Genomic DNA, 15,462 nt, shown 5'->3' on the forward strand with positions numbered 1-15,462 from the left:
CGACAACACCAATTAGTCAAAAGTCTTGTGGACAAGACTTGGTATATAAAGACATATTTAGTATGTGTTCTGTGGCCTTATTTCAGAAACTTTATTTTTTATTTTTTTTTCAATAACCATGCATAAACATTATTCTCTCAAAAATACCAACATACATCTTGCTCACATATTATGGTAGCCCTGTTTGTGCTGAATACAGTGTAATTACACCTTTGCAATTAATATGTTTAAAAGAAACTGAAAAAAGCACAAATGTCAGGACATATCAAAACATCTCAAGGACCCCAAACACACCATAGACCCCTAAGGGTTAATTACACTTGAAGCAAATCAAACACAGTAATCACATATTGTATAATATATGTGTCAAAATGTAAGTGTAAAGTTCTTTTTTTTCTGTCTATTTAGGATTTGGAAATGCAGAATAGGAGAACAAGGCTGTGCTGCTCTGGCTTCAGCTCTGATATCAAATCCCTCATACCTGAGAAAGCTGTCTCTGAGCTGTAATAAACCAGGAGATTCTGGAATGAAGCAGCTATCTGCTTTATTGAAAGATCCAAAATGTAAAGTGGATAAACTACTGTAAGTGTATTTTATTATTTTATTTAGTAAAGACAAATTTGGTCTGATCCTTGAATTTGACCAGGGTTTTTTTCACTTTTTCACTTTCAATCTGTGCATTGGTTGGTCATGTAACCATTGGTCATGGTTAATGCTTGTCCAACAAAATGTAGATTTACTTAACCACTTCTACGACCAGTGGAAACGCATTGTTTACATATGTCAAATTCTAAACCAACATCTCCACCGATTAATTGTATTAAAAAAACCTGGGAGGACAAGCAGCTGGGGGGAGAACTTTGTCAATAGCATTGTTGATGAGCTTGAATGGAAGGAAAACCTCTGTATGTCGAAAGCCTCTGTCATTGCCCTCAGTGAAGAACTTTGTCTTTACATTGAGGATGAAGAGACCAACATGAAATCACCAGTTGGTGTGTCTGCACAAAGGTGGCGTGCACGCTGTATTACTTAAGTGATGAGGGGATTGGCATGGCCGACCTTGTCTATTATTTTTAGGCAAACATGCAAAGCGATCTCTGTCCACCTAGGTCTGAAGTACAAAAAGATACCCTTCACTGTGCTCGGGACCCTCAAGCTAGTGTCCGGATTTGAACATGCTCATGGTATACCTTAGTGTTTAGGAGCCATAGATGGGACCCACATCGAAATAAAGCAACCATCTGTCAACTCAATGGATTACCTGAACCAGTCCCTGAATGTGTCAGCTGTAAGTGACTACAAATACAGATTTATGAATGTCGTCATAAAAAGTGTTCAGTGTGTCTTTGCCAATTCCAAGCTAAATACATATTTTAAGACCATAAAGAGAAGAAGATTGTGGATGAGTAGGCAATATCCATTTATCTTTTGGCAGATCCTGCCAACTCGCTACTGCCTTTCCTGATGAAAGAATTTGCAAATGGTGGCTCTTCTCCTCCAGAACAATATTTTGGAATTCGTTTATGTAGAGCCTGGGTGGTAAGTGAGTGTACATTTGGCTAGGTCAAGGCCAGATTTGTATCCCTGAGGCGGGCAATGTCAATTCAAGTCACCTTTATTTAAATAGGGGCGGCAGTGGCTCAGTGGTTCATGTGGATTGTCTACAAACCGGAAGGTTGGTGGTTCAATCCCCGGTTCCACCTGACCAAGTGTCGAGGTGTCCTTGAGCAAGACACCTAACCCCAGATGCTCCCGACGAGCTGGATCGCCTTGCATGGCTGACACCGCCGTCGGTGTATGAATGAGTGAGTGAATGGGTGAATGTGAGGCAATATTGTAAAGCGCTTTGGAGGCCATTGGGTCTGTGAAAGCGCTATATAAATGCAGTCCATTTACCAAATAGCGCTTTTAACAATATAGATTGTTTCAAAGCAGCTTTACAGTGATAATAGGAAATTAAAGTAACAGAGATTGTTTTGCTTTACGGCAGCACTAGAATAAAGTTATTGTCCAGCTAAAGTTAGTTTTGATTGATTCACTTCCATAGCAAATATCATTAGTTATTAACTTAGGGGACACTAACACAACACCATTCTAACAGAAAACTCTTAATGCTCTCTGGCCCGCTCACCTGCACAAAGCAGTGTCTGGTGGTTCAAGAATGCAAACCCTGAAACCGGTACCAAGGTGCAAGCCTTGAAAAAAAAAAAAAAGAGTATCTCTGCGCAAACTTTAAAAAACGTAAACCTGTGAAAACGCTGACGGAGTGCACATGCGTATTACGTGTTTAGTCTATAGGTATGTGCGTTTGAATATATATGTGCGCAGTCTTTCTTTACAAATTGACCTCAACAAATTACTTGTCTGGCCTTAAAAATGTATAATACATAATTATTTATCACTTCCGCGTAGCCATGTGAACAGATTGACTAATATTAACGTAGCCGCCATCCTTCTTATGATGTAACGAGTACATCAGGATTTATGGGAAGTGTTCCCACTTCCGGCTGACCTAATCTATGCAGCCTAAATTGAATTATAGAAGTTTATAATCTGTTATGTGTATGATAGGTCAAAGAGAAGTGTTTTTAATGTTAGGAAGTGCCTGACTGTGCATGAAAAAAATTTTTTATCTGCCTAGACAAAATACCTTCTAGCAGCCTCTGAAGAACTCGTCTGACATGTTCCTGTGTAATGCCAAACCAGCAGAGGGAGCCCTCACCTGAGTACTGACTGTGCTCCACTCCCTCTGCTTCCTCTACACTCATTTCCTGTTTAACTACTATTTAGCCAGATACCATGCCTGTACTCATTGCGAAGTATTGCCAGTTTATCTGCCTTACCGAGTGTTATTTCCTGTTTCTCCTGCCTGTCTACTGTGTATGATTATGCCTGGTTCTCTGTTTTTCGATTATCTGGATTATCCCCTTTATTTTGGTTACCTGATCGGACTGATGTTTTTGCTTGGACCTATTGTCTGCCTACTCACTTTTGCCTTTTGGAATTCCCCTTTGGATCTTTACAGATCTGACTGCTACTTTGGTTTTGACCCTCTGCCTGCCTTCTCGTATTTGTTTCTGGAAACTGTCTTTAATAAACTTCCGCACATGGATTCTCACTCAGCCTCAGCGTCATTGTTACATCCTGGAACGACAAAGAAAAAAACTTTGTCATCCGGATAGACATAAGTGAACTGGCCGACCATGTCTCTCAGCACATCATTGACCAGTGCTTGAAAGAGCCTGTGGTGGTATTAGATTAGCCGAATGGCATAAGCAAGTATTCATAATTCTCCCTGGGTGTATTACAGTTGTTTATCATTTGTTAATAAGCATTAGTAAATACTGAAGCCACTGAGCAGTGAACTGTGACAATGAGCCTTTGGCATATGGCTGTGAATAGCATAACTACAATGGTCTAAATTGTGATTTTGTAGGACAGGGCTTTCGAGTGTCTAAGCACTTTTGAAGTATTATTACAAATAAACAAATCTCCTTTACGGTATATGGGAATTATGAAAGTCATGCCAATGGATTAATGATTTGTTTATGATTCTCTCTGCAGGTTGAATGAATGCAGTATTACAGAAGAAGGTTGTATTGTTCTGGCTTCAGCTCTGATGTCAAACCCCTCACACCTTAGATTGCTCAATTTGGGCAATAATGAACTAGGGCACTCAGGAGTGAAGCAGATCTCTGATCTACTGCAGAATCCACTCTGTAAACTGGAGAAACTATGGTGTGTGTTAACATATCATGATGATATTATGGTAATTTTTCTGGAGAAGTACAAACATAAATTATAGCATTGAGAAGCATGCATTTACTAAAAACATGCACTGTGTTAAGGCAAGGACCATTTTACAAATATGCCTTGTTTTGATTCCTCTGTCTTCACATCATCCTTGCATTCTTTCCTTGCATCTTAAGAAGGAAGAGCTAAGATGCAAGGAAGGTAAATGTGGATGCACAATTTTAGAAGCACTCACAGTAAGTGGCTAGTTCATCAGTGCACTCAAGTCTCATGAACAAACAAACAAACTTTTTTTTGCCAACAAATACAGAAAAGCACAAACGGTCATAGAAAGAAACTTGAAGTAAATTCAGAAAGAACTTAAATTATTATCTTACTGTTAAAGCAAAGGGAACACCATCCTACATAGAAAAGGTACATACATGTACAGGTTTCAATGTCAGTGTCCAAAAGGTGAGAAAATACACACCATAAAACAGCCCACATTTTAAAAGAGACTATAGTCTTCGTGTGCAGCATCTATAGAAATATTTTGTATGTAATATTTAGCTTTTGGAAGGTACATGGTTCGAATGAGATAAAGAGGGAGGCTTATATCTAGGGCTTCCAATGCAATGCACTTGTGCAAAACGAAAACGGTTGTTGTATTTTTAAAGCGCAAAGTTGAACAACAAAATCTTAATTTGAACTGTAGACTACACCAAATGCTGCACAAAAAAATACATATAGACAAATTTTTGTTTATGAGTTATTGCCCCTTTATTAAACATTTAAAATATTCACAAATTAATATGGATTTTTGTTGTTGTTGATTTTACTATTTTTCTAAGACAAAATTAGAACCTGGAAATTATATTTTTCCCACAGTGCTGAATGAGAAGAGCCATATATAGGCCTATGTCTCTGTAACCACAGCCTAAAGAAAGGTGATAGGCTAATGATAATAATTGTGTCTGAAAAAATAACGAAGCATTTTAATTGTTTATTAATAAACTATTGTTTTCTAAATCTGTGTCGGCTAAAAACATATCTCCATCTCCGCTGTTAAGCGGATGTGCCTTTAGAGAGAATTGCACCTTTCATACGCATTATTATTGTCTAACCCGTATTATGAATGACATTTGACGAATTGCTTTGTTCCTTTTTTGGATAAAAGCGTCTCTAAATATATAGCCAAGTAAATGTTATAATAATGATGATAATAATTATTATTATTTGCGTACACGGACCCCAAACACAACACGTCTTCTAAGTCAGGTGACTGTAAATGCGCAAAAACTGTTTCAATTGCAGTTTTTTTTTGCGAAATATTCCTTTTTCGAATTGGCTGAAAAACCTCCTAATGCGAGCGTAAAAACTTTTTTGCGATAAACGAGTTTTTGTGAAATTGACGTGTTTCCATTGTGCGTAGGCTATTTTCAATTCTCAATTTGCGCAATTTGAAGGGTAATGGAAACGTGGCTCCTGACAGTAATGCAGCGCAATATGAAAGACTTTGTCTTAGGTTTAACAACCTATGAAACTAATAATGAACAATATGAAACTAAAACGACATAAGCTTAATTTGAAATGACTTAGGAACTATAGGCTATTTAGAGGGGGATAAATGCAATTTAGAGGTGGGTAAACGCACTTTGAGGTGGGTAAATGCTATTTCCGAATTTTGGGAGGTGCGCAAACGGCGTTTATGTGCGTTTAGCCTCCACTACATCCCTGACGCTTAAAGTTCAAAGCAAAGGGATATATTTTATTTTAAAGAATTCGCTTATTAAGGACTACCACAAATGGCTGGTAGGGACTACAACAAGCTTCTCCGAGGGTTAGTGACATCACTAACCCTAAAATTTACATATGGCTGCAAACACACAAGCTCTTGAAGCTCCGCCCTCTGTGCCAGGAGCAGTAGCTAATTTCAGTGGGGTATTTTGAGCTAAAATTTCACATACACTGTGGACATCTGACACTTATTTTACATCTTGTAAAAAGGAGCACTATAGGACCCCTTAAAAATAATATTCCTGGTTATTCCTGTGGATATCATCTTTGGCAGACTGCTAATGATCAGTTCTTATACATACTATAAAGATGTCACTAAACTGTTTAAATGGGTGGTAAAGTATGATTTCACTTTTCTAACTTTAGTTAGTGTGTAATGTTGCTGTTTGAGCATAAACAACATCTGCAAAGTTTCAAATTTCAAAGCAAAGGAAGATATTTGCTTTTAAAGAAAAGGACTACAACAAATGGCTGTTAGGGACTACACCACATTCCTCCGGGTTTAGTGATATCACCAACCCTAAAATGTACATAAGCCCCGCCCCCTGAACACGCAGTCCATGTTGAGAAGAGGGAGAGTTGTTGTAGTCGAGCACATTTGTGAGTCAGCTCAAACTTTAGCATTCATCTTTTAACATGCAATAGAAAGTCACTCTGTGTGCATCTCACAACAGTTCCTATACGAGCGATTTATAGATTATCAAGACAGAATATGCTAATTGAAGATAGTTAACTCCACATCCGCAACATAAATTCTTCAACTAACCATTCAGAGACGTCCTGTTGCATTCTACATGTTGTCACTTCTTCTTGAGTCTCTCCATCTTTGTCTGACTCCGTTTTAACATTAAAGACAGAACATTTTCTGTCATTTAGTGTGTGTGTGTGTGTGAGGTAATCTGAGCTGCTAACACACATGAGCTCTTAAAAACCCCGCCCTCTGCAGCAGCTCATTTGCATTTAAAGGGCCAGGCACAAAACGGTGCGTTTTTGCAAACCCTCAAAAAGTGACAACTTTAACATGCTATATAAAAATACCTTTGGGGTATTTTGTGCTAAAACTTCACACACACACTCTGGGGACATCAGATATTTATTTTTACATCTTGTGAAAATGGCATTTTACCACCCCTTTAAGTTCAACCCCTTTTTTATTTGTAAACCAAACAGGTCATGCACACTCACTATAATGTTCACAGGTAAACTTGAGGAATTGTTCTTTATCTAAACTCTATGCAGGTTATCTAACTGCAGTATCACAGAGGAGGATTGTGCTGCCCTTGCTTCAGCTCTGAGATCAAACCCATCACATCTGCGAGATCTGGATCTAAGTAAGAATAAACCAGGACAATCTGGAGTAAAGCTGTTCTATGATGTACGGAACAATCCACACTGTAAACTACAGTGAGTTTCATTTCATGTTTGTATGCATTTGTTTAATAGACATTTCCAAATCAACTACAGAGTTCCGGTGCCATATCATTAAATGTTCTACCACTCAGTGATGAGAGACAGAAGTGAGGTACTGTAAGCTATTCCAAGTCAGGTGACCGAAAAGAGTGAGGGTGTGAAAAATAGTGCAATAGTTCAGACAGATAATGGGGAGCAAGATCAATATATTATAACTTGAAACATACTACAGTTTAATTGCTTTGCTACTATTTTCACAAACATGGCATATTTTTAGTCTCAAAAGTCTCACAGCAGCTCAACAAGTCTGCACTTTTTATAAACATCTTATAAATATTCACATTTTCACACAAAAAAAATCACAAATATATTTTTTCACTACAGATAATTTGTTCCATCAAACTACAAAGCCTAGTCTCACACGTCTAAAAACACAGATCATCAAAAATGTACTTTTAATCATTAATCTTTTAATCCAAATCCAAAAAATATACTTTAAATCATTAATCTTTTAATCCAAATGGTCTTAATGGTTAATCATTGAGTAATTTGGTGCATCTATAGATTTGTTTAGTTGTAGATTCTATAAAACTGCTTGACCATGGTACAGACAGACATATTATTAACCCACTCTTCATCGGAAAAGGTGAGCTGCAATATATATTCAGTTATATGTTTCAGTGAAAACATTTAGTGTATTTGGCAGCAAACCTTTTTTGGTCCAGTGCTCACTAAATATATCAGAGAACCAATAACCAATCTTCTCTTTTTCATTCATAAAAAGACCGGAATGCACTACATAACTTTTAATAACACTGGGCATTATACACTTGCCAAAGTTTGTACTGTGAATGGTTACAAAGAAAAACTGGACCTCATACACTAAACCAGTGGTTCTCGACTCCAGTTCTGGGAACCCACAGGTTATTATGTCTTCTTTATTTAACACAGCTGGTTCAGATCATCAGCTCATTGGAAAAGAGCTCTATGAACTCCATGTGAGAGACATATAAAGTGTGCAGAGCGGTGGGTACCCAGGACTGGAGTTGAGAGCCACTGCACTAAATGACTGTACATGGAGATCTACCTTCCTGCTAATTTCAGCTCCAACCCTGATCAACCCTGACAACTGAAGCAGCTAATTAAGATCTTCAGGAGCACTTGTATTTACAGACAGGTTGGATAAGGGTTGGATCTGAACTCCTCAAGTAGGTAGATCTCCAGGAACAGGATTAGGCACTTAGGATCATTTAAAGCAGTGCTTCTCACACCTGTCTTGGGGACCCCAGCCACTACACATTTTGGATGTCTTCCATATTGGTCACACCAAATTCAGGTCTTCAAGTCATACTAGTGAGCTTATGAGTTGAATCGGGTGTGTTAGCTGAGGGAGACATTTGCAGGTTTGAGAAACACTGTTATACACCGCAATGTGTTCTAAATGTGTTTATTCATGTCTCAATTCCAGATGCTTCAACTGGTAAACAAACTGGGAGGTATAGTCACCCTGGACTTTTGATGAAATGTTTATTTGATGCTGCAAAAAAAAACATACACTGATGAAAAATAGATCTACCGTCTGAATGATTCTACAACCATTTTCCGATTGTTGGATGATTCAACAATGATCCAACTGGCCAAGCTTATGAAGCTTATTTGAGTAATTTCCAAGTTGTAAATCCAGAGCACTGCCCAGCCAGACACACCCCTTAAATCTAAAACTAAACTTAAATCTCTCAGGACTGAGGAGCAAGATCTACGTGGGTTAGGCTCTATTGGATGCCTTAATGCTGAAGCTGTAATTTTTGTTCCTCGTTTCAGTTTTGCAGAGTTACCATGGTGAATCATTCTATAATTTACCATCTGCCTGCTTGACTGGATGCATTTTCACTGTTTACTATTTTGGTATTGCTATAGCTTGCAGGTTTGGCTCCCTCAGGGTGACCAAGAGGCTACTCTCTTGTTAATTTTAAATACATTTGTTACCATTTAATTATTTGTTAGTTACCCCCTTTTCTTTTCAACAGTCATATAATTTGTGTATATTTAACATTTAGTATCTGTTCATTGCTTACAATAATTCTGTCATGACTACTCTTGGAGTGTATTGGCATGGTAATGGGTGTGACAAGGTTGATATGTTTGGTCTACGCTGCTGCTGCTTTCGGTTATTAGGCTAAGCAAATATGGTACTTGGTACTGTCAATACATACATGACACGCTGCTGTAACTAAGTAAAACATGTTACAGCTGTACAATCTAGCGTACATGAATTACCCGTAGCAGATCTATACAGGTGGAGGGTTTCTAAAAGCACACTGCACTGCTAAGGCAAATGCTACCCAAGTTTGAGCACGCAAACTCATTGGCTACCGTTGCAGCAGGAGCCAATCAGCTGTACCCTAATAGATAACAATGAGATTGCGAGCAGGTGAGTTAAAGGACATATTAGCCTGCTCAATCTAGAGTTTCATGAGAGAACTTTGTATTTGTTCAACACCTTTTTATGTGTATTTTTAAAAGTGTATTTTTCTCGGAAATGAGGAGCTGCACTTTTTTTATTTGAATATCTTTAGATAACAGTTCCATCAAATATACATCAATGTTGATAAATGTCATAACAAACATAATTTTATATAAAACAATATTAAACATTATTGAAACAAGAAAATAAAAATAGAAAAAGCAACAACATACAAGGAAAAAATGCTGACCTTGTAAAAAATAATTAAATCCGGATAGCACAGCATCTTATGTATAAAGCATAATCCCTGACACCAGTTGTTTTATTGGCGACAAAAATGTCTGCCATGCATAAAAAGATGATAAAAAGGTAATAAAAACATTTAAGGTTTCACAAAAAACCATTATGGCCTTAAGCCTTAAGGATTAAGATGCTGCACTATTGCTTAAATTCAGTCAATATTTAGTCATGTCATAGTCAATTATTTTGTATGTCTAATTATAATCAACAAAATAACATTTTGTTCAGAAAGTTCAGAATTAACAAATGATTTAGTTAAAAAAAATTAAAACCTAAATAGAAAAAAAATTATTCGAATAAAAAAACTTTAGTACTGTCCTTGTGAAAATGTGAGCTCTTGAAACAATATTAGGAGTACACTATTGCAATAGAATGTAGTGAATTACTAGTAGTTAATTTAACAGTTCAAGTTTATGTGTGCATTTAGGAACTTTTGTGCAGATTTAAAATGTGTATATCTGAATAATCTCATATGTTATGTATAGGCAAGTTAATTCAGTTTACTGGAGTTCATTCAGCACAATCAGCTCAATTTATTTTATTGAATGGATTATAAGAAACAATAATTGTGGTGTTGTTATTAGTTTTTTATTATTATTAAAATTCACATTTTTAATTTGTCATCATGATTCTCATTTTCCGTGTTGTCTTTATTGTTAATGAAAGAAAAGAAAAAAACTTTGTTTACACAAGAGACAATGAGTTGTCAATAAAAACCCTAAATCCAGCACAGAGGGGTTCAGTGAATGTGGAGTGAAATGTATACAAGTGTGTGAGTTTGTGTGTGTCAGAGATGCTGTAGAAGGACAAAGTGCCATCCGGACAGTCCAGATACACTCCTACTCTCTTACAGGGGTATGGGGCAGGTATGTCAGTGTTATTTTTATTGTGCCAGACAGTGAAAGTGTCATTAGAACAATCAAGGCTCCAGGACTTTTCATTGAATCCAAACCTACAATCGTCACTTCCTCCTTTCCTACTAATTTCTTTAAGTGCCACTGATATAACAGCCCCCCTCCACCCGCTCCATTCAGCCTCCCAGTAGCAGCGTCCTGACAGAGTTTCTCTACACATAACCTGAGGAAAGAAATCAAATCTGTCTGGATGATCAGGATATGACTGCTGCTCCTCCAAACGTGTCACCTTTCTGTTCTCCTCAGACAGACAGAGATGAATATTTACTGTGTTTGGATCCAGTGTGAGATTACAGGAATCTGAACACAAGAAGAAACAGAGGGAAAAACATTTAGAGCCAAAAAAAAACAATAGCAGAAGGTGTGTGTGTGTGTGTGTGTGTGTGTGTGTGTGTGTGTGTGTGTGTGTGTGTGTGTGTGTGTGTGTGTGTGTGTGTGTCAAAAAAGCGCCGTTTTAAGGACTACACCAGGGACCTCCTAAAGCGAGCGAACATTCCCCTCACGCAGCTCAAATCTTTGGCATTCGACAGATCCGCCTGGCAGGTCACCTGTGCCACTGCTGTCTCTCAGATACACCAAACCAACCAAGACCGACGATCTAAGAGGCGAATCCAGAGACACCAGCGGGCAGCTGGTACCCCCCTGGTATCTGGTTTCCCCTGCTCCATCTGTGGTCGAGTGTGCGGTTCACGGATCGGACTCGACGCTCACGTGAAGTGGCACCAGCGGCAACCCCCACCCCCATCCCTGGAGCAAGCGTCATCATCGAACACGATGGACAGCTAAGAGGTGTGTGTGTGCGCGTGTGTGTGTGTGTGTGTGTGTGTGTGTTTGTTCTTGTAGACTTACACTTGCATAGATCTGCTGTGATCAAGACCTCTCCAGCATGATCCACACTATAAAAAAAAATTACATTCTGATTAATGTGATACAAAATAGAAATAAACTTAATCAGCAGATCATGGGGTAACAATGTCAAAGTCAGAAGTTCAATTTCAGAGAGTTGGGATAAGAGCATCTGCCAAAGCAGATAAATGTAAATGTTTTCACTCACACACCAGTGTGGCATAACACACAAGTCCTGTTAACACCTGGTATTAAAATCTCTTTTGGGTGCTCTGATCACAAGTGGTCAGGCAAGACAAACTGCGGTACCCTTTCGAGGGAACTCGCATTGTGTCGAAAGACGACACTTTGGGGATTTCCTTCAGTGTGATTTTGTCTGAATCCTTTATGGAACTAGTCGGCGTCTGATGGCATAGTGGAAGCTATAAAGGGATGACGGCTCATAACAGCAACAGCTTCTGGTCTTTAGCAAGAGTGCAATGTTGCCTTTTGTGTCTTATTTGGTGTTGTTTGTCTCATTATATCAATACATATATTGATTTGTGAGGTTATGATATCAATACATATGTATCTTTCAAATGGCGAGTCAGAAGAAAGTGTTCAGACAGTGTGTGTCCCCTTGCCCTGTTATCTGACAGAGGGTGGCACACACTCGCTCTGTGTAATTTTTTTGGGAGTGGAGCATACACAGGCAGCACTTGAGGGCACTGTCTGTGCAAACTGTGATTTGCTGCCTCTCAAGACGCTTCGCTCTCGCCTGGCTTTGTTTGACGAGACTGGCCAGGCTCACGCTCTCGGTGGTTCGAGCCTGCTGAGGCAGCGTAGCGTCTTCAATCGTGGGGGTCGCAAATGAAGCTGGCTGAGGATGTTGAGACGGCTTCGGTCCTTTCTCAGCATTCAGCGGCCAGCTCCAGTGGTCCCGTTCAGGAGTCTTCTTCTACAGCTTGTTCCGCCCAGGACGACGATCCAATGCTCAAATTATCTGGCTCTGAGGAGTTAGATGTTTTGGGCATCAGGGCATCAGAGGATTCACCACCTCATTATCCTGCCTTTAAGGAACTGCTGGAGGTTGTGACCAGAGCTGTGGCCAAATTAAACAGAGAGTGGCCATCAGTAAAGCAGGCTCTTCCTGCAGGCTCAGTCACAGCCTTTGTGCTGGAGTCTTCCATTATTTATTGATCTCCACACTGAGGTGCGAGATCATGGAACAAGCCATTCTTACATGTTTATTCTTCCATCCTGGGCTCGAAAGAGAATGGCTATTGGTTGTTGCCGCGGGTTTTTAGAGACATTAGTATAATATCTCTCACCCGACGCTGCGTCATCTCTGAAGTCTCCGGCTCTGCCCTCCAAACCCTGCTGTACAACATCGGCTTTGGTGGGCAAGGCATATATGGCAGCTGGTCGGGCTGGTGCATGCCTGATTACAATGGGGATTATGCAGGCATACCAGGCCAACCTTCTAAAAGAGATGGACGACAGTGGGGAGGTCGCGCTCGAGGACGTGGAAGAACTGAGTGTGCCGTCGGCTGCTCCATGGCAGCATTAGTAGCTATGGAGAGACATTTGTGGCTGAATCTGTCGGGCATCAGGGAGAAGGACAGGGCTTTCATCCTTGATGCCCCACTTTGGCCTTCTGGCCGTCAATACCATCATTGAGAGGTTTCAGGAGGTGAAGAGGCAGACAGCCGTATTTAAACCGTTCATCCCCGCCGTCGTTCCAGATCTCGTGGGGCTACTCACACCTGCAAAAGCAGAAGGAGAGTGTTGCCTCTCAAGACTCTCGAGAGACTTATCCCCCTAGTAGAATTTCTAGAAGCCTGGAAGTGTCTTCAAAATATATCTCACTGGGTCCTGCGCACTGTGGAAAAGGGGTAGAGAATTCAGTTTGGGTATTGTCCACCAAAATTCAGCAGGGTAGTTCATACTATTGTCAACCCAGAGCAGGGTCGGGTCATGGAACAAGAAGTTCAGTCACTTTTAGCGAAAGAGGCCATAGAACATGTTCTTCTTCGCAAGAGGTTGCATCCCATTATAGATCTCAAGATATTGAATCGTTCTCTGAGGAGATTCAGGTTCAGGATGCTAACTATCCCTGTTATCATGAGTCAAATCAGGTCAGAGGACTGGTTTGTCACGATAGATCTAAAGGACGCTTACTTCCACAACACAGGAAGTTCCTGAGGCATACCAAAATCATGTTCTTCCTTCCTTCTTTCGGGCTAGCATTGTCTCCTTGCACTTTCACAAAATGCATGAATGTTGCTCTAGCTCCGCTGAGACGTCAGGGCATTCGTATCATCAATTACATCAACAACTGGCTCATCCTTGCCCAGTCAGAGAAGATTCGGCATCGAGATGGCGTTCTGCGCCATCTAAGGTGCTTAATGTCAAAAAGAGTTAACTGGCCACTCAGCAGAGAAATACATTTCTGGGGGTAGTATGGGACTCAGTTACGACTGAGACTCCTGCTAGTGTAAATACCATCTTGACTACAGTCACCAACATACAAGCTAGGCCAGGCCATCACTGTCAAGTACTTCCAGAGAGTTCTGGGGCTTCTAGCAGCAGCGTCTAACATAGTACCTTTTGGCCTCCTGTACATGAGATCCCTACAGTTGTGCCTCAGGACCAGAGGGTTTTCCCCGAGTGGAAACCCATTTCGCACAATCAAAGCACCGCAGATGCCTTCATTCTTTATTCACGTGAAAGAAACCGTGGCTCCTGCCCCAAAGCCCTGTGTTGGGAGCACAGTGTCAGAGGAAGATAGTGACTATGGATGCGTCCCTAACAGGCTGGCAGAACTGGATTTGCCTCAGGAACACACACAGGAACACACACTGTCCGCTCTGGTTCTCCCTCACGCAGCCAGCTCCTCTAGGGCTGGATGCCATGGTACAGACGAGGCCGGGGCAACATCTGTACGCATTTCCCCAGATTGCTCTGCTCCCAGGTGTTTTACTTCTTGTAGTCCCGTACTGGCCGGCCCGAGTATGGTTTTCAGACATCATAGCACTTCAATCAGGCCCTCCGTTGCAGATTCCAATCAGGAGGGATCTTCTATCTCAGGCTGAGGGCTCAATACATCACCCTTGGCCGGAGCTGTGGGTCTGGGCCCTGAGGGGGACCAACTCGTAAGTGCTAGTCTCTCAACCAAGGTTGTTGAGACCATCTTAAACTCTAGAGCTCCTTCCACGAGGAGACTTTTTGCCTTAAAGTGGAATGTGTTCACTTTATGGTGCAGAGAACATCAGCTGGACCCAGGTAACTGCGCAGTGGCTTCAGAGTGGCTTCAGTGCTGGAGTTCCTCCAAAGTCGTTTTTCTGATGGGCTCTCCCCCTCCACAATTGGGATCTATGTGGCGGATATAGCTGCCTTCCACACGCCATTAAGTGAGGGCCCTATGGGGAGGCACCAATTAATACTTTGTTTCCTTCATGGTGCTCGGAGGATGAGGCCTGTCACCCAGGCCAGGGTTCCTGTGTGGGACCTGGCAGTAGTTCTTGAGGGGTTATCTCTGGCAGCCTTCGAACCCATTGAAGAGATGTTGAGGAAATTTCTATCCTTAAAGGTAACCTTCCTGCTAGCCATTACGTCCCTCACAAGAGTTCATCCATTCTATCCAATTCTATCCATTGCACCCTCTTGCCTTGAGTTCACTCCTGGTAGTGCGAGAGCCATATTCTCCACCCTAGGCTTGGCTATATGCCCTAGGTACCATCGAGTGTAGCGCGGTCTGCAATCTTGCAGGCTTTCCATCCACCACCACATGTGTCGGCTGATCAAGAGAAGCTACATTTGCAATGCCCTGTCTGAGCCTTGGAGGCATCTGTACATAGGTCCTCGGGCTGGAAGAAAGTCGGACCAGTTGCTTGAGTGTTTTTGGTCACCAAAGAAGGGTTCCCCTGCCTGAAAGTATACTATTAGCAAGTGGATTGTAGAGGCTATTTCTTCAGCATATGAAGCACACGATTTGCCTTCACTCCTCCTGATAAGAGC

General features: G+C 40.8%; 1 protein-coding gene across 1 annotated transcript in view; it reads left to right on the forward strand.

Annotated features, from left to right (window-relative positions):
• The window catches only part of LOC306985694 (NACHT, LRR and PYD domains-containing protein 12-like), an 86,346-nt gene extending 76,386 nt beyond the window's left edge, over nt 1–9,960 (forward strand). The window contains 4 exon segments of the mRNA XM_079588244.1: nt 409–582; nt 3,565–3,738; nt 6,769–6,933; nt 8,408–9,960. Of these exon segments, the coding sequence (XP_079444370.1) occupies nt 409–582; nt 3,565–3,738; nt 6,769–6,933; nt 8,408–8,423 (529 nt within the window). The 3' untranslated portion in view covers nt 8,424–9,960.
• The last annotated feature ends 5,502 nt before the right edge of the window (nt 9,961–15,462 follow it).

This window comes from Phoxinus phoxinus (assembly GCF_949152265.1).
Source record: "Phoxinus phoxinus genome assembly, chromosome: 18".
NCBI classification, from domain to species: domain Eukaryota; kingdom Metazoa; phylum Chordata; class Actinopteri; order Cypriniformes; family Leuciscidae; genus Phoxinus; species Phoxinus phoxinus.